Source organism: Crocodylus siamensis, chromosome 2 (genome assembly GCF_052110815.1).
Source record: "Crocodylus siamensis isolate JL-2025a chromosome 2, ASM5211081v1, whole genome shotgun sequence".
Taxonomy (NCBI): domain Eukaryota; kingdom Metazoa; phylum Chordata; order Crocodylia; family Crocodylidae; genus Crocodylus; species Crocodylus siamensis.
Genome location: NC_143396.1, coordinates 164855812 through 164879088, shown reverse-complemented (window position 1 = coordinate 164879088; position 23277 = coordinate 164855812). Strand labels below are relative to the sequence as shown.

The 23277-nt window shown below is 48.5% G+C and overlaps 1 protein-coding gene across 1 annotated transcript in view; it reads right to left on the bottom strand.

Moving 5' to 3' along the window:
• Positions 1 to 8877, bottom strand: part of FAM47E (family with sequence similarity 47 member E) — a 36486-nt gene extending 27609 nt beyond the window's left edge. The window contains exons 1-4 of the mRNA XM_090034810.1: positions 8861 to 8877; positions 5061 to 5436; positions 2642 to 2805; positions 1843 to 1996 (exon numbers count right to left, since the gene is read on the bottom strand). Coding sequence (XP_089890936.1) covers positions 1843 to 1996; positions 2642 to 2805; positions 5061 to 5436; positions 8861 to 8877 — 711 coding nt within the window. The remainder of the gene's footprint in view (positions 1 to 1842; positions 1997 to 2641; positions 2806 to 5060; positions 5437 to 8860) is intronic.
• Positions 8878 to 23277: the final 14400 nt, after the last annotated feature.

Here is a 23277-nt window from a genome sequence, read left to right as displayed (position 1 = left end):
CTCCTTCTGCCCCTGCTGTGTGGTTCTGGGCAACTAGTAGTGCAGGGAAGCAGTGCTGGCAGCCATGGGGACACTTGCCAGGTACCACGTGCCCAACCAGGCAGGGGGCAAGCTGCAGCCAGGCGGCTCCTGCCCCAGCATGTGGGCAGCCCCTCACACAAATGCACATATGCCCCCCTACACCCACTATCTCACGCATACCCCACCCCTACCCCACTCCCCACACACCCCTTGCACACCCACACATCTAAGCCTCCCACCCCTCACACAAAATATACGTAAGTAAGACTTTATGCACTACCCAAAAATACATAAATCAGGACAAAAATTATTTCCTGAAATAAAATTAAAATGTTATAGTAGATGTTTGACGTTTAGTATATGATACTTTATCTATAATTTGTTAAAATGGTATCTTCTGAAAAATGTTATATGTATGACTCTTGACAGCTCACCAAAACTCATTAAGTAGCCTGCCAGCTGAAATAATTGCCCACCCCTGTTTTATAGGACATGGAGACACAGTAAGGCAGATCTTCAGTCTCTCCCAAAGTGCCATTGAACTGACAGCTACCTTGCAGAACAGGTGGATATTTCCTTAGTCTACAGGAATATGCAGTTTGGCATAGAGAGTGTTTAGGCAGGGTAGGGCTCAAACTTTTTGGCCAGCAAGCTAGTGGCCAATCCCTCCATGGGCTGGATCCAGTGGGTTGGCCCGATCTGGTGCCTGAGATGGGTGTGGCAGGGCACCATCTGGCCATGCAGAGTGGGGAGAGGGGCAGCCCAGCCCTGATGCAGCCATGTGGGGGGAGTGGGTTTGGCCTGGCCCCAACCCAGGCCTGGCCCCAAACAAGCTGTGCGGGGAAAGGGGGCATGGCCTGGCTCCAGCCCCCTGGAGAGGGAAGGGAGCATGGCTTGGCCTTGCAGGGGGTGAGGGAGAAGGGCAGAAGAAGAGGCAATGGGCTGGCCCCACAGGGAGATGGGGGCGCAGCTGCACAGAGGGAAGTGTGCATGGTCCAGTCCCCATTTGGCCACGTGGGGGGGAGGGTTGTGGCTTGGCTCTGACCCACCTCCTGCTGTTTAGGATTTTGGTAGTAGTAAGCAGTGACAGTACTGCTGCTGCTCCCCCACCACCAACTTTACAGACCTGTGAGGAGTCCTATGGGCTGCGTGCCAAGGCTCCATGGGCCACATTTGGCGCACTGGCTGGATGTTGAGCACTCCTGACCTAGACTATGTCGTACAATAATTATCAGAGCATTGCTAGAGCTGTCAACTCAATGTCCGTCAAAACTAAACAGCCTTTACTCCAACATGAGGCAGTTTAATCCAATAAATATTCCCTCTCTCTTGCCCCCGTGCCTCTCTCAGGCAAGCACTCAGGTAAATAGAGTTGGCAGGATTACAGGATAAACAGAGTTGTGGTTTGCTTTGCACTTTGATTCGCCCAGTTATAAAACTTTTGTACCGTTAGACTAGGAAAGTTTAGCCTTTTCAAGAGCGGGGGATGTCTCATGTTAGGCAATGAAAGCCATACTTAGACTGGGATTTTTAAGCCCACCTAGAGGAGTTAGCCTGTCAGCTCCCAGTGAAAGTTAACAGGAGTTGAGGACGAAGGCAAATGTGAGGATCCCACTGAAAGCATCCAAATCAGTAGGCTATGTTTTAGAAATGATGACCACCTCCATCTCCTACTGCAAGATGTGGAGACTGTGGGCATTCAGCACATTTAAAGACACAAGTAGGGTGGGGCTGCTTGAGTTTATGAATGCAAGTCTGAACTTTTTGATGCATAGCATTTAGACTACTGGGAATATGGGGGTTGATTTTTTTCCAACTCACCAAAGAAGATGCCCAGTCACAAAACTCCTTGGTTACTTGCTTTACATTCTCATCCAGGGGAGGAACATATTGCAGTCTGGCTGCCTTCTCTCTTGCTGTTGTCTTTTTCTTGGAAAACCATATGTATGGATTCTTGTCTTTGGATTCCTTGCTGCTGGAGAAATATATGAGACACCATATTTCAGCATCTGGAAATACCTCCTAGCAAAATAAAGATAATGCTGTGGTTTCAGACAGGAGCAGTTTGGATACTTGTAGCACCTTTTACTCCCCAGCTTGCAAATTCAGGCTTCCTTCCATAGTGGACAAGAAACTACTGCTTTCTCTGCATGGTCATCATATTATACAGCTAGCTGGGCTCAACAGATCTACAGCACACTGGTTTTTATGAGTTCGTCTTTGTGGTCTGTTCTGACCATTCAAACAGATCTGAGCCAAAGTCCACTGAAGTCAGTGGGAGTCTACCCAATGACTTGAAATGCTTGGGATGAGGCCCATGAATATTTATGTGCTGATAGCCTGGAAAGCCTCCTGAGCATGTCTAGTCAGATGACCTGGGCAGAAAACTTTCCTATCTGCTGAGCTGGCTCCCCAGTTACTGGAAAGTTTGATGTTTCCCCAAGTTGTTCTGAAAGTGAACTGGGGTAGGGTCTGGAAGTTGCCCAACCACAGGAACATCACAGGCATCTCTTTGAATACATCCCTTTTCAAAGGAGACACTCAACTGACACCAGGTCCAGCAGCTGGAGGTGTATTCAAGCATCCCTCAGTGCTGCTCACTGTCCTGCACAGTACTCACGGTGCTGATGACTTGGGTACTGGGATAGTTTCTTTCCTTTGCCCATCCTTCAATGGGGACTTCTCTTTATGAAGACCATGACTTTCCTGTCCATGATCCCTATACCCAGGTTCAAAACTCAAGCACATCTGGGGGTCCAGGACAGCCACAACCTCTTGAAAAATCTAGGACCAAACAAGAAGAGAACACATGTTCCAAATCACCTCGCCAGGGCCTTTCCTCCAGAGGCTACATAGAAAGCAATGTTATAGACAAAGACTCTTGTATCTGCGTAGGCAGAACTATTAGTTAGGCCCACTCTGTGGCCCTGGCCTCTCTCTCAACAGATCTATGCTTCCCTACTTATTCCCCAAGCTCTCCTGACATGTGGGTCAACTTTCTTTCACTGTTTTAATCCAGTCAAAACAGCAAATTCCACCCTAGCAAATTCCTCCTTAGCCTTCTGCACTGCTTTACAAAGTGAACTTAACTTGTGATCTTCATGCTTCTCAATATAAGCCTGGGGCTCTACCCTGCTACCATGGCCCCTGGCTGTTGCCACCACTGCTCCCATCAGGCTACCCACACTGCCCAACACCCCACCTCCCCTCTGGGTAGAGCCATGGCCCGAGAGGAGTGGCAGTGGTGGCCAGGCCACAGGAGCAGAGTACAACTGCTGCCTGGTGGTGGGAAGAGGTGAGTGCAGCATGCCCCCCACCCTGGTCCGTTACTCCTTATGCTGCTGGAGGCACAGTTGGTGCAGGGGTCCTGGTGACAGTGGCAGCAGTGAGTCTTACCACCTCGCTCTGCCCTCCCAAGCTGGGTCCTGCTTGCTGGGCCACAGAGGTGGCTCCTCCCTGTGCTGGTCCATCCAGGCTGCAGCCTCATGCTTCTACAAATCTGGTAGGGGGGCACAAGTCCCCTCATGCCTCCCTGAAAAATTGCCTGTGCCCCCTCCACCACCCTGATGCATTGTCTATGCCCCCCCACCGAATTACCTACAGGGAGCTGCAGGCAGTACTCTCCACACTGCCTGGCTGCCATGTGCATGTGTGCATGTGCACATGCATGTGGTGCCCCCTGCCTGATTGCTCTCCTCCCACTCCCCCTGGCCCCAAGCAGCCCCTTGCAGGCTGGAACTCTGCCAGCCTGCAAGGGAAAACCTGTGGTTTTACGCATTTTTCTCCTTTAAAGGAGAAAATATTTTTTTCCCCACAGAAAACCTGTATCCTGGTTTACTAGTATGCATAGTGTTACCAGATAGTGAAGCACAAGGGGGATCTATTTTTTCAAAAATGTGTGCAAAATATGATCCACTTCTGAAGTTTATTCACAACCCTTTCATATATTCTTCCAACCCAGTTTCGGGTCACAACCCACAGGTTAAGAAACGTTAATCTAGACCAACTCCCTACTAAGTAGAACCTAAATCAGTTTGCCCTGGAGATTGCAAACAAACTGTATACACATAAAAGTCCAAAAGAGATAAGAAGAGAGATTATTTCTCCATTCAAAGAGGAACAAGTACAAGACGGGCTCTGTGGAAGATCTGAAGTACTTTAGATCTGCCATGGTCTTCATGTGAATGTGGGGAACCCCTGAAAAATGCAGTATGTCTGTAAGCTGTTGATTCTTTTTATATATATTTTCTCTCAGATAAATAGTGCAAAAACAGTGCTTGGCTTTAAGCAAAGCTGGGTGGTTATTGAATAGCTCTGTTATTACTGCTGAGAGAACACAGAACTGAATTCAGACCTGCTGAGGTGATCACAGCTGGAGTCTACTGTGTTCCAGCCCCAGCCCATCTGTCAGTAACATCTGACAGATAGGGAAAATGAAGCACAGAAGAGTTAAAGTCACAGAAGTGATTTGTCCGTGGTCATCTAGAATTCATTCCACTGAAACAGGTGACAGCTAGAAGCATGAGACATAACAAAGTTGTCCACAAGGAAAAATTAAAGGAGTTTCAGGTGCGGGTGCCTTAGGGCATTAGTCACCAGGGTACTTTGCAATTTTCAACATAAAGAGATGCATTCATTGTTATGAAACAGCTAGCTGTATTGGACGTCATACTCAGTAATGCAACATAAACCATATGAACTCATCCAGCATGCTAGCATTTGGAGGAGCCCATTTTCTTATAACCTTCTCATGTATCATATGCTGATGGGACAGTGGTAATGGGCATTCTGCCTGACCACAAATAGGGTGTAATTTCTTAAATTGTTAGCAGGGTTTCTCAGAAGCTTGTTCATTATAATCTGTTCAAAGTTTTCCTTGGGCTCCAGATGAGTCAGATATTGCAGGTACTTTCTATGAAATAATGTTAACTGAAAAAAGGCTCTGAAAGAAGTTGGGTTCTGGACTACTTTTATATTTCAGACTTGCAAGATAGATACTAATCTCAAGGAAGAATAGCAATAAACACTAGGGCCCTTACCTTTGGAGAGACACTTCCTTTAAGATGAGGGTAGAACACTAGTGGGTGCTGACTTGAGCAGCGTTCTTCTGCCTGTGCAACATAATCCCTTCTGTATTTCTGCAATGGATTGAGCTTGCATGAGTGTTTATTAAATAGTTTCCTGGCCTTCTGCTGGGCCACAGATGAAGCTTTAGGTGTGTCCTTATGGAGAATAACTGGGAAAGGCCCCTTTGTGCCATGGATAATAATGTTGTCAGATGGAGGAGGGAAACCATTTCTGAAGTCATCCAAGCCACTTTTCAGAAATCTCCAATGCTGGCTGTTCAAGGAATCTGAGAACTTCAGTTTATTGTTGTATTCTCGAAAGAACTTAGAAGGCAATTTCTCTTTGTACCTGAAAACAAACACTTCTGCTTAGGGATTAAGGTAACAGGGCTAAGCTATAACAAAACAGGCTAGAGTCTATATTATCTACCCAGCTCAGTCAGGACCTCACCATTTCATCCTATTCCCTTTCCATGATGGAGACCCCCAAAATACACCAAGAGACAAACTTTTTGTTCTGCTGAGATCACAGTGATGTGCTTGTGTTATTGCAGTTGGACTGTCTTAAAATACAGACTATTAATAGTCCATAAAGCTGGCCTGCTTGTCAGAGAAGTTTAATGCCCCTGAGTCCAGTGGAAGAATCTGGGAAGCTGTGGCTGCTTAGCACTTCAGAAAATCAAGCCCACTATTCACTGGGTAAGTCATTTGAAATTAAAATAATATTGACTCTGAACCAATTTCACCCTAGGCATAAACAGGTATGATTCCAATGGAGTCCATAGAGCTATGGCCACATAAGCGAGCTGTGAATTTGGTTCAAGGTATATTGCTAAAAATAGAGACACAAGCCCTATTGCTTTCCGACTGCAGGCCAAGGATGTAATGATCCTCCCATCTGAGACTCCCCCACCCATTATTTCTCTCAGTGGCCTGTGGGAAATTAGATATTGCATTTAGATGCAGACTACAGATAAGTGAGGAGCTTTAATGGAAGTGAAATATTGATCCTTCCTGTACATAGAAAACCCAAAGGTTTCTGACAAGATCTCACTCTTCCTCTCAGGATCATACTGATCACCAAATCTGCATTAGGCAGGAATTTTCCCCTAAGTCAAACTGGCAAAACTTGGTGGAAGGGAGATTTGCTTTTCTTTGTAGTGTGGGGCATGGTCTTCTTCCTGAGATCCTTTAGGCATATATTAACTACTTTCTTAACATTGTAGTTGAAGGACGCTGATGGGGCCTCCATCTCCCTGCTTTAGGAATGGTGGCCCAAAACAGTGCTATTTGTCCTCTGGCAAGGTAGCACTTCCAACCCAGCCACTACTGCCACTGCTGCCACACATGCAAATTCCTCCCCCCATCACTGCAGAAGGGCCCCACCCCCAAGTCACTACTGATGTTTGGGCTTCATGGGCTAGATAAACCAGTTTGCAGAAGTGGAAGTGGAAATTTTGGGAAATTTTCAACAAATAGTTACTTGTGAATGCAGAGGAGTAAACTGGAGAATCCTGTAGGCCCCTTCTACTCATATGTTCTTCTGTAAACAAATTGTAAGTTTAGGTGTACATTTAGTACCCAGGTGTTCAATTCTCAATAGACATTAATTCTGATATCCTTGTGGATATTTTTTAGGAGGTGGGCCAAATATTAAATGGCTTTAGAACAGGGTTATCAACCTTTTTAGAGTCAAGGTACCTCCCCTTAGATTTGAGGCATCCCTACATGACTTTTGTGAATTAAGTGGCATCCCATTTTAAAAACTAATTGATTTATTACAGTGCTTACCTCCTTGCAGGGACCAGGCAGTAGGGATGGGGGACTGGCCAGGCAGGGGGATTTGAATCTGTCCCTATCTGCTTATCTCCTCACACCTGAAGCCCCAGCACCTTGGTTGAGAATCACTGCTCTAGAGACTACCATTGCTTCAGGTTGTGTCTTACAGATACCTACTGGTGCCTCAGACTGGCTTCCAACCACTAAATGCAATCACTACATGCCTGGTGAATCTAACTCACGCATTTTGTGTATCCTAGTGGTTGAGAGCTCCTGCCTTCTTAGGAATGGTTGCGACCTTTTGAAAACATTTTTAAACGGGGAAAAAAGCACTTCCCTGTTTTCAAACTTAAACACATATTATGTATCAGATAAGCAGATGCTAGAAAAGTACAAAGATGGCATCTAGATCATGACAAGGTCATGCCTGGTTAAGGATGGTTAGACCTATTCCATGCATGATCCATACATATTCGCCAGTTAGGATCCTCTCCATAATGAGCAGATAAAGGATTTTCTAACATAGTGGTACTCAACCTTTTTGCTCCACAGGCCAGATGGGAAGTGCTTGGTCTCTCTATGGGCTGGATCCAGCCACTGGGTCCAATCTGGTGCATGGAGCAGGCATGGCAGGGCCTGATCCAGATGCACAGGTGTAGGGGGATGGGGTGTGGATTAGCCCTGATCCAGCAGTGTGAAGGAGGGCAGAGGTGTGACCTGGTTTGAGTCAGCTGTGATCCAGCCACGTGGAGAGATGGGGGGATGGCCTGGTCCCAACCCAGCCATATGGGGCTTGGGGATTTGGCAGAGGGGAAGGGGTGACTGCTTTTCCCCACATCTAAGTATCCAACCTGTAGGAAGCCCTGTGGGCTAGATGCCCAGGGGACTGAGAGTCACATTTGGCCCACAGGCCAGGGGTTGAGCACCCCTGCTTTAACAGATCCTGGATAATGATTGGGTTACTCAAATGTCCATGGTGCCATGTGGACTGGGATGAATGTTGCTACTTGCACTTAGCTGGTGGTTTGACCTCTTGGCACTGATGCTTGCTGCCTGCTCAGATCAGCTCTGCTGTGTGCATGAAGCCATCAGAGTAGTGCCTGCAGAAGCAAAGCTTCAGTCTAGATGCTGGCTACATCTACAAGAGTGGTCACCTAGCAGTTGTTTCTCTGCAGTAATTTAGTACTTGCATAACCAAGTACTAAATGACTACATGGTAACTGGCATTACTGCTCAGTAGTGTCCCTGCATGTTTTTTTTCTGACACTACTGAACAGTCAAAATAACTACTGCACAGTACAGGCAATCCTTGGACTTAAGACACAATTGGTTCCTGAAAACCACATCTGAAGTTGAAATGTTGTAACTTGGAATCGATTTTTCCCATAGGAAACAATGTTATAAATGGGGGATTGGTTCCTGAACTAATGCTCAATACCATATTTTCACCAAAAATAACCCAGAATTTTTTACTCAGTCTATTATAGATGAGCAATATATCTGCATTAATGTATTGATATTGTAAATAGCAATCATGTTGATTTGGGAGGACTCCTTTGAGGTGACTTTGCTGGACTTTTTGAAGGGTTCTTGGCTGGAGCCTTCTCAGGAGTCTTGGCTGCAGGTTTTTCTGGAGTTGCGTCTGCTTTCTTAAAGAAAGTGTCCAACGAAGTTTGGGCAGATGTTCTCCAGGGAGATGGGGGACTCAGTGAACTTGTTTGCTGGTGTGGTATGGCATTGGATCAAGCATTGTAAAGTTGAAACTGACGTCAGAAAGTTGAAACGGTGTCAATTTATAAATACTGTAAGGGCGAAACATTGTGACTCGAAATGCTGTGAGTCAAGCACTGCCTGTCGCTCATCGCTACTGAGCAATGATGTCTCCTGTAGACATAGCCACTCAGTGTGAATTTGCCAAAAGCATAGGCACCACTGGCCAATGAACATATATGACACAACCCTCCCTCCTCTTTTCTTCCATTCACTCCACTCACCATGGGGCTGAGCCCATCCCTGCAAACAAGGGGTAGCTGCTGGTGCTGCAGGTTATTGAAGGAATAAGATGATCATGTCGCTTCTCAGAGTGAGACAGAACAGTGGGGCTCTTGCCTCCATGCTCTGGCTCCAGTCATGCCAAGGTCTGTGTGGATATAGGGAATGCTCTGGTTGCTAGGCAACCATAGCCAGGCGAGGGTTGAGAGATCTAGGCCAATTACCTCTGGCACAGGCCTTGGATGATCTCTCTGCTGTACCCCAATCGCCTCTGCCTCGTCTATTGCTTCAGTAGGGCAACCACCATTTTAGAATGTAAAGGCAGGACACGTGCCCACCGGCCCCCCACCCCCTGCCTCTGCCAGTGGCACGGCTGGAGCAGAGCCAAGTGGGGCAGAGGCAGGGGTGGATGCAGACGGCCTACTGCGGGCTTGGGGCTCCCCCCCACTGCTGCCCTTCCCCTGGGAGCCCTGTGCCAGCTGCATGCCTCCTGCCTGCCTGGCAGCAGCAAGAGGCACAACTCCATGCCATTGCCATCCCCGCTGGTGCTGGGCAGGCAGGGGGCAGGTCACCATGGCTGGTGGGACTCCTAGGGGGAGGGCAGTAGGGCGGGGAGCCCTGAGCTCACAGAGGAGAACTTGCACCCGCCCCTGCCCCATGCACACATTTGAGGGCAGGGGCATGTGAGGACTGTGGGTGTGGGGTGAGGGAACATGTAGGTGGGTGTGTGGGTGTGCACACAGTGGCAGGAAGCCACCCCACCATGCCCTGCGCCCCCTGGATGAGCCAGCAGTGGCTCCATCCCACTCCACACTCTGGCCCCTTCCACTGCCCTGGCTGGCCATCGCCCCCTGCCTTTTCCCCACTTCCTCCATCACTTCCTCCTTCACAAATTGGAAAAAAAACAGTGTAAACTTACTCATCCAGAGATACTTTTGGGGATGTCTTCAGTGCAAGGGTGGGCAAAATACGGCCTGCAGGCCAGGTCTGGTGTGTGTGTGTGTGTGTGTGTGTGTGTGTGTGTGTGTGTGTAGGGAGGGACTCTGTGTGTGTGTGTGTTCATACGGTGAGTCCCACATGCACACTGCACCATACATATACACCCCCCTCGCACTGCCATACACACAGACCCCCACATCCACACCCCCTCATGCACCCCAGCCACCCTCCCTCCACACATATTTCCCCACAAACCCCATGCCCACCCACACTCCACATATCCACACACACCTCCACATACTCCCTCACTCACACCTACACTCCTCACACGTATTCACCCCCAACAGATACTCCCACACCCTCCCCACACCCATGGGTGACTGGTGCCGCCTTAGTCGGGGGAGGCACATGCTCCCTCAGTGACCAGTCAGCGACTGGGGGCAGGGAGGGGTCCCGCAGCCAATCCCACCGAGGGAGGGGGGCGCCTCTGTGGCTGATCACAAGGCGGCCAGAAGTGGCTTGCCATGGTGCTCCCACTCCCCAGCTAGCATTTGCAGGAGGGGCACCAGTGCTCCCACCTGCCCTCACCTAAGTGGCGAGCATGCCCGGTCAGGGGGTGCACCGGTGCTCTCAGGGGGTGCACCCCCATGCACCCTGTATACATCATCACTGCCCACACCCAACATACCCACACACCCACATCCCCCCACAATCCTATACCCACCCCCTACAATATACAAGAGTAAGACTTCATTTTAAGCTATTGTGCAATCACCTCTATGTACACTACACAAACACACATAAACCAGGACAAAAATATTTTTTGAAATCAAATTAACGAATGTTGTAGTACATGTTCACTTTTTAGAACATAATTTGGTATTTTTCTGGTTCTGAGATGGCAAAACCCCTTGCTGAAAGGAGTACTTCCAGGGGCAAGGGGAGGAACTTCTGTTGGCAAAAGTCACGGGTTAGGGGATGGTCCTTCCAATCCTAAAATGGTGACCAGGGGGTGAGGCAGCTGTCAAGGGACAGAGCTACCCATGCAACCCTTGACAGCTTGCCAAAACTTGGTAAGTGGCCCTCTGCCCAAAATAATTGCCTGCCTCTGCTTTAGTGTGAGGGTTGAGCTTGCTTGCACAGTACTCAGATGTCTGGTGGGGGGCTGTGGGTGTATATGTGGGGTTTGGAGCCCAGGGACAGGGTCCCCGCATGCCCTGGCAGGATGCGGGGTTATATAGATCATGAGTGAGAGGCAGCAGCGAGGCTTGGGGGTTGTGGCTCGGGAGTGACAGATACAGAGATGCACACATACACACCCATGCAGACAAACCTACAGACCACACAGACAGACACATAGACACACACGCACAGACGCACACAATGCCCAGAAGGTAAGTCTGTAGAGGGGGAGGGGCAGAGGGAGAGGGAAGGAGTTGTGGGGCAGATTAAGGCCCCCATGGTGAGGGAGGGAGTGGGAGAGGGGCAGGGGCTGGGGTAAATAGGACCCTGGGGCTGGGGTGTGTCATGGGACAGAGCCATGGGAGGCTTTTCCAGGGGTGCTGGTGGGGGCGTGGCTCCCCACCATTGTGCACACCACTGGGGATGGGATAGGGGGCATGTGCCTCCTGGATTTCTATGCGGAACAGAGGCAGGCTGCCTGCTGTGTGCTAGGCTGTACGCCCCGCTGCTGTTGCCTCAGGAGCCGCATGCAATGCAAGGTACCTTTTGTGCACTGACTGCACTGTGTCTCCTGCCAGCTTGGCAGTGGAAGGCACATGGCGCTGCAGGTGGCGCTGCATCTGGCTCTGGAGGGTCCAGTGTGCAGCAGACAGCCCATCTGTGCCCCACGTACAAGTCCGGTGGGGGAGATGTTCCCCAGTGCCCCTGGAAAGGCCCAGGCCACTCCAGGAGGGGCTGTGTCCTTTTGTGCCAGCCCTGCCATGGGGACAGGGCAGGCTGGCCCAAGGGGGAGAACACTCCTAGAGAACAGTGGGCTGCACACTGGGCTCTGTGCCCTGCTTTTGTTGCCTCTGGAGCTGCATGCAATGCCATGTGCCTTCTGCTGCTGGGCGGGCAGGGGACATGGTGCAGCCAGCATGCACGTGGCATCACAAGCAGCTCCGGAGGCGGAGGCAGTGGCAGCGGGGTGCAGAGCCCAGCACACAGTGGGCAGCCTGCCTCCATCCTGCACACAAATCCAGGGAGCACATGCCTCTCATGCTTCTCCCAGGGTGCATGCAGCAGTGGGAGCCCCCCCACATCCCCGGATGAGCCACCCAGGCTCTGACCATCCCACCACCCACCCCAGTGCCGTATTCATCCCAGCCCCTGCTTCTTCAGGGAAGGGTTTAGCTAAGGTCTTGCCTTTCACCCACAGGCACCAAAATGGCTGGCTTTACTCTAGCTGCCAGGCCTGCCCTTCCCCCATAAGCAAGTGTGGGATGACCTCTGCAGTAATAGGGCCTGTACTTTCCCCCATACACATGCTATCCCAGGGTCAGGCAAGATACGGCTTGCGGGTTGGATGCAGCCTGCCAAGCACTTCCATCTGGCCTGCGGCAACCCCCAACAAATTGCACCCTACCCAGCCCTTCCACTCACGAGGGTGGGAGTGAGGCACCCATGTGTACACCCCACCCAACATACCTTATTGTACTTCACTCCCACCCTTGTGGGCAGCAGTGCCTGGCTTGGCCATCAGCAGCTTCTGGGGCAGGGCTGCTGGAACCCCCGCTCCGCTTCCCTGGCCTCCCACTCACTCTGGGCAGCAGGTACAGAAGTGGCAGGGCAGAGCTGCAGCTGAGCAGAAGTATGGAGCATGGCATGGGGCTGGCAGCAGCACAAAGTCCACGCCCAGTGGATGGCAGGAGCACAGAGCTTAGCTGGGCAATATGTGGGTGTGATGGAGGGTGGGGAAGTGTGGGGACCCCCCCCATACTCCCTCCATGGTGTGCAGCCCTGGCAGGCAGTGGTGGCTGCAGCAGGCGAGGGTGCTCAGGCACCCAGTATGGCATGGCTCCAGCCAGGCTGCACATTATGGTGAGGGGCACAGCCTCCATTGACTGGACCATCTGTATTGCTGGCTCCCTGCACTTGTGTGGCATGGGAGGGAAGCCCCAGGCGCCTTCTCCTGGGGGGCAGGGAAGGCAGCTGGCTTCAGTGCCTGGAGCTTCCCTCTCATGCTGCACAGCTCTGGTGGGGAAGGCAACTGGCTCCAGCACACAGGACTTCCCTCCAGTGCCACACAAGTGCGGGGAGTGCTGGTGATCAGTGGTGATGCCTAGGGGGTGCACAGAGGTGCACATGCACCCCCTGAGAGTGTTGGTGCGCACCTTGACAGACAGCATTCCTGGGTAGGAGCGGCAGGCAAGAGTGTTGGTGCCATCTCTGAGAGCATCGGCTGGGGAGTGGGGACACCAGGAAAAGCGATCCTTGTGGTCCCCCCATGGCTGAGCGTGCTCACGTGGAATTGCCAGTTGCTTGGCAGGTTTGGCTACGGGGGAACGCCCCCCTCTCCCCCGGTCACTGATTGGTCGCTGGGGGGGCAAGTGCCCCCCTGACTCAGGAGGCACTAGTCACCCATGCTGGCGATACAGACTTCCTGGAGAGGGGCTGTGCTCCTCACTGCAATATGCAGCACTGGCTGGAGCCGTGTCCCTCCAGGCACTAGAGCCCTGAGCACCCCTGCCTACTGCTGCAGCACCATGCAGGGTGAGGGAGTCGCCACACCCCTCCCACCTTCCCTCACACCCCACAAACCCCACATACCCACACCTTTCTCCCACAACCCTCCACATATACACAACCCCCTAACATACCTTATGCCTCCCCCAGACACAGCCATACCTCCTGTTGCACTTAAAAACCTAATTTTTAACCTAGCTTTTAACCTAGTGCTTTATGAATTGACACAACACTCAGTTGATGCATAACAGAAAGGCTTGCTTTAATAACTACCAACAAGTTACAGAACTAAATGACAGAAAATACTCTTTCCCAATATAAAATGAGCTATTAGTCCTTAGTATTATCTTAGCTGCACCGAGATCTTTACCGAATGCAGGCAGGAAGCAATTCTTGTACAGCCTTAAAGTGTGGGTCCTTCCCTTGTTGGCTGGGTGGCAGGGTGGCTTCTGGTCTGGACTGCACAGCACTTGCTGACAAATCTTAGTTCTTATACTGTTTCCTCAAAGCATTTTTCTTGATGGTTGGTGAATTAAAGTTGGAACAAAACAGGGAAGAAAGGGTTGATCATCATATAACTGTTAATTGCCTGGCTCCTGTTCTTGATTTTCTAGGTGTAAAGAATGTGTGTTTCTGCAGCCTCTGCAATTATAGGTCAATCACAGATGATGGGCCTTGAGTATTAGCCAGTATACTTAGAAGTGTCGCCAAACTTATTTTTGGGTATTTGTTTATCAATGGAGTACATTTGCAGTAGCTCATAACTTTAGACATACACTGAATGGTTCAGATATTTTTAACACCTTAGAGTGACATTGGATGCCAGTTTTGAGAAATGTGAGGGTGTCACATGCAGAACATCCTCCCTATATCCCATGCTCCTTTTACAGGTTTATTTTGAGGTGGATATTTAGTCTTGTTTTCTTTAGCTGCTAGGTAAATTGAAATGCATATGCAGTTTCCTTGCCTTCTCTGGCTCAGCCTTTCTTTAAAGGGCTTTCTTAGGTACACATATGTGATGAGTGCATCAAGACTCTGCCAACAATTTTAACCACTTTTATTATTTTATGATGTGGGTCTGGTACTGGGTACTGCAAGCACTCCACTGTCTCAGTGCCTAATGGGTTGCAAACCATTTGCGGAGTCTGATTTTCTTGCAGCAGTCTTGTTACCACAACCCAGTCTTGCCCCAGCCACTGTCCTGCATTTTTATGCAAGAGACACTGTCCAAGCTTTCACAGGTTTTCATATGCAGCATCCTCACAACCCCCTCCACCCCTCCACACTCTACCATACACCCCCCCAAACACCTCATCATATACCCCCCCACAATATATAAGACTATAGATTTATTTTTGAGTTATTATGCAATCCCCTCTATATACACTATGCAAACACCAGTCATGACAAAACTATTTTTTGTAATACAATTAAAATATGTTATAGCAGTTATTTGACTTTCAGTATATGATTTGGGGTTTTTTTCTGATTCTAAGTTGGCAACCCCCCCTCCCAAAAGGAGTATTTCTGGGGTGGCAAGGGAAGGGATTTCCAGCGGCAAAGGTCAGGGGTTAGCAGGTGGGACTTATGGTCCCAAAAAGGTGACCGGGGTGGGGGAACTGTCAAGGGCCCTTGACAGCTCACCAGACCTCATTAAGCAGCCCTCCACCTGAAATAATTGCCCACCCCTACTCTACCCATTCACAGGGGCTCCCCTCAGTTCCCCATGTCATCCACAGAAAGCCATACCACACAAGGACTATACCCTGTCAGAGTTAAGGCCATATTGTGGCTAGTCAGAACAAGTGCAGAGACTTGTGGCCTGAAATAATTCTGTTGGTCAGTCTGGGTTCATAAGGTGGTGCTCATCCAGACACTTTCCAAAGGTAAAAACAGCCCCAGGAATGCAAACAGCTTGGCCAAGCACATAGAGAGCTAGTGGCATTCTTCTGTACTGACCATTGTATCCCATCCTGCAAAACCTTGCCAGATGTCTGCTACACACCCCAACGAGCCCACTCTGCCTTCTGCTGCTTTTTCTATTTATCCCCATTCTTCCTCCATTGGCCAGCCCTCTGTTTCCAGCCTCGATCACCTGCACTTCAGGTCAAGGTGCATACAACCACAGGTGACTGGTCTCTCTTGAGTCTGGTGGGGGGTGGCCACCCGCAGACGCTGCCAGCAGTGTTGGCGGTGGGGGCGGAGCTGGTGATCACCTGCAGATACCGCCGGCGACGTCAGAGCTGGCGAGCACGAACAGATGCCACCAGCAGCATTGGCGGTGGGGACAGCCCTGTCGGTGGGGGGCACATCAAGCACCCGCAGACGGTACCGATGGGGTTGGTGGTGGGGACGGCTCTGTCAGGGGTGCATGTGCCCCCCCCAGCCCTTCTACCAGTCACCTATGCATACTGCTGGGCCAACTGACTGCTCTACAGCCTGTCTCCTCTGTATCTTCATTCCCTCTCATGCTTCCCAGATCACCAACTACATTCAGCTTGTGAATATTGACATATATTTAAATGTTGATATATAGCAACAGTTAGAAAAGTTAGCAGCAGTTGAATACAGAGGGCACAGTGGGCCAGTGGATCATGCTCTGGAGTGGGTGTGTTTCTGATGAGGAATATCTGGGTGCATGGTGATGGTGCATGAGAAGGGCAGTGGGGAAAAGGGTGACATGGTAATGGGAGACAACAGGAGCTCCACTTTGCATACTTCACTGAGAAATAGCTCCTCTCCCCTCCACTCCTCCTACCTTGGTTCCCCAACCCCACATTTTCCCCATGATTTATGCAGAAAACTCTGCTCCCCTCTGCTGCCTCTACATTTTTCATCAAATGTCTACTCTTAGGATATGGTGGGATTTGGGGGTAACAGAGTAATAGGAGGTATGAAGGGGTGTTAATTATAATGTGGGGGAGAAGGAGGATAGTGTGAGATGTTGGATGTTATAGGGCTGAAGGTTTATGTTTTGAGGACAGGCAGGAAACCAGGACTGGTGTGTGGAGAACCCATTATCTCTGAGCGAAGGCATAATTCGTTGGGAGGTTCCCGAAGTCTCTGAGCTTCTCTATGCAAAGGGATAACAATATCATAAAAAGGCATTCAGACACCAGTGCTTTAGCACACAGGTAGCTTTCTATATCTCTGCTGTCTTGGTATATTGGGGAACTCAGGCAGCAGCACCAGGAGAATGCATCACTGTGGCGGCAAGGAACCACCACAAGCCTCAGGAACACAGGGGGCAAACCCTGACATTCCCGAAAGAAAAAAAAAGAGACTCCCATGCCCCAGGAAACTCACCTCTGGAGCAGGCAGGGGCAGAGCAGGAGACGCGTACGCTGGTGTTTCGCTAGCTCTTCAAATGGCTGCTTCCTGGGCGGGGCAGTGGCCAGCTGATTACAGCAGCTGGAGCCGCTGCCACAGGAAGTTCAAAAACTTTGCCAGAAGCTGGCAGAGGCGAAGCTGCCTGGGAGCAAGCTGGGCTGCAGGAGACTCCGTGTGCCGGCAACACCAGGTCTGCTGACACTGCTCCACAGCAGAAGAGCAGGGGCTGTGGCTGGCACCAGGCTGGGATGGAAGTTCCCAACCTGCCCAGCAGTAAGGAGATTGAAGCAGGCGCTCCTCTCGTGGAGGATGCCTGGCACCAGTGGGGAGGGCCCCGAGGCTAGGGGTCAAAGCTCTGGGCAAAATCTTCATCCAGGTACTGGACCGGATATTTGGCATACATACTGGACCCCATTTTGTCAAGGGAGTTGGGATGAAGACCAGGATACCTGAGTGGCTGGCATGTGGATGGGGTGTAGGGGAGGCAGAGCCCTGTGGAACACCATGTCTCCATAACAAAAGGGGAAGAAAAACACCACTAAGCCTCCTCCCTCTTTATATACCATCAAAGTTGTGGCAGGAGAGTTTGGGGGGGACCCTGACTGTAGGAGTGTAGTCATACTCACGGCATCTACTCAGGACATGACAATCGCATATTGGTGCCATGGCTCAGAGGCATACAGAACTTCCTCTTATTATCCCATGTCCCAACCACCCTTCCCCCTACACCTCTGCAAAGCAAGGACACTTCATCCCTCCCTCTGTTCCTTCCCCCGCCCCCATCCCCATCCCTTCACCTCCCATTTGGGGCCATTTCACTCATACCCCATATTTCCCCACCAACCTCTTTAGGTCACTAGACATATGTGCAGAGGTAGCTGGTGAGTCAAGAAGCATCAAATGAAAACAAGTAACTGGAGGATGTGAGTGGCTCCATAGGCTAATTTTGGCATAACTTATAGACTGGTCTCTTTAGCTCTGGTTGGTAGCCACTCTAGGAGTGAAGCACTGATAGATGGACAAATGAATGATCACCTTTGTTGTAGCACCTTCTCCAGCCAAGCTGGTCCAAAAATACTGGCAGCTTTCTTTCCTTTGGATTAAACCCACAATGCTGAGAGGGGGACACTGCTGTGTGGGTAGCTCAATGTTTCCATATACGCTGCCCAGGCTTTTGCATCCTGGAGAGGTTACTCCAGCTTCACTTTATCTTTCAAGAGAGCACGGGTGACTGGTGCCTTCTGAGTCTGGGTGGGGCACCAGATCACCAACGGGGGGGCCCAGTGGCCGTTTGCCAAACTGGCACTCCCAGGGGGTGCACAGCCAATCTCAGGAGGTGCACGTGCATGGAGTTGCTACTGATGGCTGTTTACATAGTATGTTAAAAAGAAAGCTTATATAGAATACAGCTTAGCATCGGTTCACATCCTTCCAGGAAGCTGATTTTACATGTTCTTTGACAAATACCTCATGTACATGTATTTTGTAGGGTAGCCAATTTCTTTTATTTTGTTTGCCAACTGCTAATTTGTAGCATGTGAAATATGTATAAAAGCAAGCATGAATTAAGTTGAATCTTGCTCCCCAGAAGCTATTTAAACCTTTTAAAATTGCTCCTAACTCACAGTATGGTTAATTAGGGATTAATCCCTACAGGAGCTTTCTTGCTGTTTGTGCAGCTGATAGAGACTATAAACTTCAGACAACACCATTCACTGATTCTTAAAAGGAAAATAATAACAAACTTCCTTTGGGCCAATACTGGGCTTGTTATGGGGAAAGGGGGAATCCAGGTGGATTTTGAAGATGAGGTTGGGGTAGGCAGAGGCTATTGAAAGCAAAGGATAATGGATATTGGAGAGAGGAACTCATCAAGGAAGGGAAAGGAAAAGAGATAAAAGGGAACATGAGGATTACTCAGATTATGCATCTCTTTAAATGTTTTGCTGAATCGGAGCCTTCACTGACTTTGCCCTTCACAAACATCTTCCTTTGGAAGAAAATGATACGTCTCTGCTTGTTTCAGTGCTTTGCAATTATGAAACATAATTGCGCTTTGATCTAGTGCTGCACCCACTGCATTCCCATGCTGTACAACCCTTGCACCACTGGTAGTGGTGGTATCTTAAAAAATAAACAAGAGTGAGCTGCTGAGTATTTACATATAAACATAAAATACCTTTCACAGGAAACCAAGACTTCACATACAAAAAACAGAAAATCTACATGGAAAAATTTATAATTTTCTCTCTAGGGATAGAGCTTTATGAAAGAGAAAATACAACTTAACTAGCAAAGTCAAGGCTTTAGAAATAAGCCCATCAAGACTTGATTCTGCAACCAATCATGCATGTGTCAATTTTAAATACCTAAATAGACCTATTGGCCTCCAGGGATTTTCATGTGTAATGGTAAATCAGATTTAGTCTCAAGAAGTGTTTTAGTCAAATCAGTTCCAGCGCCCATCATGTATGTGCTGTTACCTGCCTGAACACCTACTGACTCAGTATTCCTGCCTTCATATTGATTTTCTACAGCTTTTAAAGTTCACATAAAACAACATGCTCTTTATGGTCATACAAGAAGCTTTTCCCTTCTGAAGGTCAGGTTTCAGAGGAGCTCACTGTGCATAGCTAAAACATTCTTATCTATTATTTTTCTGATTTTTTCTCCCTGATTTAAAGACTAATATCTGATTCTCTTCTCTTCTCTTATATTTGTGTAAGTCAGCATTAGCTTCACTGAGGACAATAGAATTACACTGTAATGTTTAAACTGAGAGGAGAAACAGGTCCTAGAGAAGGAAAGGTTTCTAGCTAGGAAACAAACCTCTCTTCCATTGCTTCAATGGTGAAATGCATCACATGTAATGTACCCTTGGAAGAGGCATTTCTTAAAGAACACTTTCCCCAGGATAATAGAATGGAGTGCCTCAAATGGGAGAATTCACACAATACGCCCCTCCCTTTGTTAAACCTGAGTTGGCTTTTGGGGGAGAAAAAAGAAAAACCCACAAAGAAACAAAAGAAGATTTATCTTCTTAAAATGGTTGCATTTTGCAACCATTTTAACTACACAGAATTAAATCATCACTTCAGAATGGAAACCTAATAACTAGGGTGCAAATTAAAGGGGAGCTTGAGGGGGTGAGCCCCCCCATAAGAGATGAAAGCCCCCCTGTAATAACCTTTAGCAAGCAAACAATGTGCACCAAGATACCAAACTGCTGCAATAAAGACAGAGGCAAGGTCAATAGAGGAAAAATCATCAGCCCATTGTTCCATAAAGCCCACCTCATGGCCTATTCCTACTCTCTGGGGAAAGCATCACCTGGGATCATTTTGAAGGAGCGGTTGGAACAGTGATCAGCCATTTCTGGGGGACAGCACAGCTGTATGACTCCTGCCAGTCTCAGGATGTGGGGAGAGGGGGCTCTGACTCTTGGTTTCTAAATGCTTGTGGTTGTAAAAGTAGGGCTCCTGGACCTAGTGTGCACTGATGAAGCTCTCTTACCCCCAGGGAAGTTCAGGAACCATGATAAAAGGCAGCTAGTACAATAGTTACTGAGCCTTTGCCAGAGGCAGATAGTTGGTTTGCATCCTCGTCTCTGCAGCAAGAGTGAAAAGGTGCTTTGCCTTTTCTTTATGGCAGCCCTTTAAATGTTTGAAGACTGCCATTGTGTCCCTTCTTAAGAGCCTTTTCTGCAAGCTGAACAATACCTAGCTCCTTTAGCCTCTCCTCATATGACTTGCCTTCCAAGCCCTTGATCATCTTGTTGCTCACCTCTAGATCCTCTCTCTAACTTCTTCATGTCCTTTTTAAAATGTGAAGCCCAGAACTGCATACAGTACTCCAGATGAGGCCTAATCCATATTTTGCACCCCAAACTGCATTCACCTTTTGTGCAAATGGATCACAATACAGACTCATATTGAATCTGTGCTTTACCAAGACTCTCAAATGTTGCACTTAAAAGTGGATTTTTAAACCTAGTCCTTTAAAAGCTGACACAACACTAGGTTGATTAATAGCAAGAATGCTTGCTTTAATAACTACCAACAAGCCACAAAACTAAATGACAGAAAAAGACTCTTTCCCAATATAAAATTAGCTATAACAGAAAGTCGTAGTACATATTTAGCTGCAGCAGTGTTTTGTAACCAATTCAGGCAGGGAAGCTGGTCCAGTCTTGCAGACTTCACTCTTGGGCTCGGTGCAGGATAGCTTCTTGATCTTTTCTGGACTGCACACCTTGCTGGCAGTTCTGTCTTACTATTAGACTGTTTAATTGTATTGCTTGAAAGCATTTTTCCTTGATGATTGGCCAATTAAAATCCAAACAAAACAGGAAGGAAAAGGGTGACCATCATATTACAATTGTTAAATTGCCTGGCTCCTGTTTTCGGATTTGTCTAGGTATGAAGACTTGTGTTTCTTGCAGCCACTGCAATTAAATGTGAAGGGCCTTGAGTGGTCAAACAAGATGCTTTAGAGGCATTGGTTACTGGACCTGTCTTTGGGTATTTGCTTATCAATTGAGCAAATTTGCAATAGTTTATACAGTGGTCTATTTACAAAATTCCAAACAGGCGTTGAATGATTCAGACATTTGTAACACCTTAGACCAGGGCTTCTCAAACTTTGTGATGCTGTGACCCCATAAAATAATACAGTAAAAGCTTTGTTATCTGGCACCCATGGGGAATGGAGGGTGCCAGATAACAAAATATGCTGGATAACTGAGTGGCCCAAAGAGGCATCTTTGCCTGTTCAGGCTGCCACCGGTCCCGCAGCGTCTGGGGTTTTGCCGCGCCTCCTGCCGCTTTGCCACCCTTCCGGTGGGCCCTGTGGGCCCCAAGGGTCAGGGAGGAGGGACCCACGCAGCCTGCTATCCTCCGGGCCATGGGGGTCTGGCAGCACAGGCTGCTTTCCCCTGGGCCATGGACGCCCTACAAAACTGGAAGTGCCACAGTGGGCACTTTGTGTTTCACTTTTCCCTTACAATCCCTCACAAGCTGGCATGCTGGTTAACAGAGCATGCCAGCTTGTAAGGTGTCGGATAACTCAGCTTTTACTGTACATAAATTTACATGACACCTCCCTCCCCTGCCATGATTAAAGCTATTGATTTCATTAGGATTAGGTAGGAAATAAATATAGTGTGTTTACCTTTGTATATTAAATGAAATATATTTGTCAAAAAACCCTTTATAAAGTTTATCAAATTCAAAACTATTTCACTGAAAAAAACCCCCCACTGTTAAATTTAAAACTGTCAATAGTTTTCAATGAGAAGGATGAGCTTGCTTGGTACTGCTTAGTTTTTCAAACCTGGGCTTTATTTTCAAGACTGCCCGTCTCATTTTGCGCTCCACATTTATTTTTGATCGGTACTTGCTCTTTATAGTGGCAACTGCTGAAAAAAATCCTGATTCACACAAGTAGGATGTTGCAAAGGAAAAACTCGCACTCAATCACATGCCATCAATTGAACTGTTGACAGATAAACACTAACCTGTACACTCCGAGATTAGAAAACAAAAGAGCCACTTCCAATGTGGAAACAAGAGACACATCCAAAAACACTTGCATTGCCACTGGGAGAGGAAAGCAGGCAGAGGATTTGCACATTGGGGAGGGAAGAGAAGTTTGCGACCCCCTTTTAAGTTGCTTGCGACCCCCCGGGAGCGCAGGAGCGGGAGCGGGGGGGTGTCAAAGGCCACAGTGTGAGAACTAGACATTGGATGCCTGTTTTGAGAAATGTGAGGATGTGTTTTTAGTAAGGTGCATTTGTTACATACAGAGTATCTTTCCTGTATCTTACAGGTTTTGCCTGAAATTAATTTTTAGTCTTTTGTCTTCTTTAGTTGCTAGTTCAGTTGAAATGTATATGTAGTTTCCTTCTTACGCTGGCTCAGCCTTATTCTCTTACTTTCTTAAATATCCATGTGATGAGTGTGTCAGGTCTCTGCCAACAATTTTCCTTTTAGAGGAACCATCACTCTTCATAGTTTCATAGTTCACAGTTGGTAGAGCTGGAAGGGACCTGAGCAAATCATCAAGTCCAACCCCCTGCCAAGGGCAGGAAAGGATGCTGGGGTCAAATGACCTTGGCAAGGTGTCTCTCTAGCCTACTTTTGAAGACCCCCAGGGTAGGAGTGAGCACCACTTCCCTTGGAAGTTGGTTCCAGATCCTAGCCGCACCGACTGTGAAGTAGCGCCTCCTGATATCTAGCCTGAACCTACTCTCAGTCAACTTGTGGCCATTTTTCCTAGTTACTCCTGGTAGTGCTCGGGGGAACAGAGACTCTCCCATTCCCTGCTGATCCGCCCTGGTAAGTTTATAGATGGCCACCAGATCCCCTCTCAGCTTTCTCTTGTGGAGGCTGAACAGGTTCAGCTCCTGTAGCCTTTCCTCTTAGGGCCTGTCCTACTGCCCCCGATCATGTGAGTGGCCCTCCTC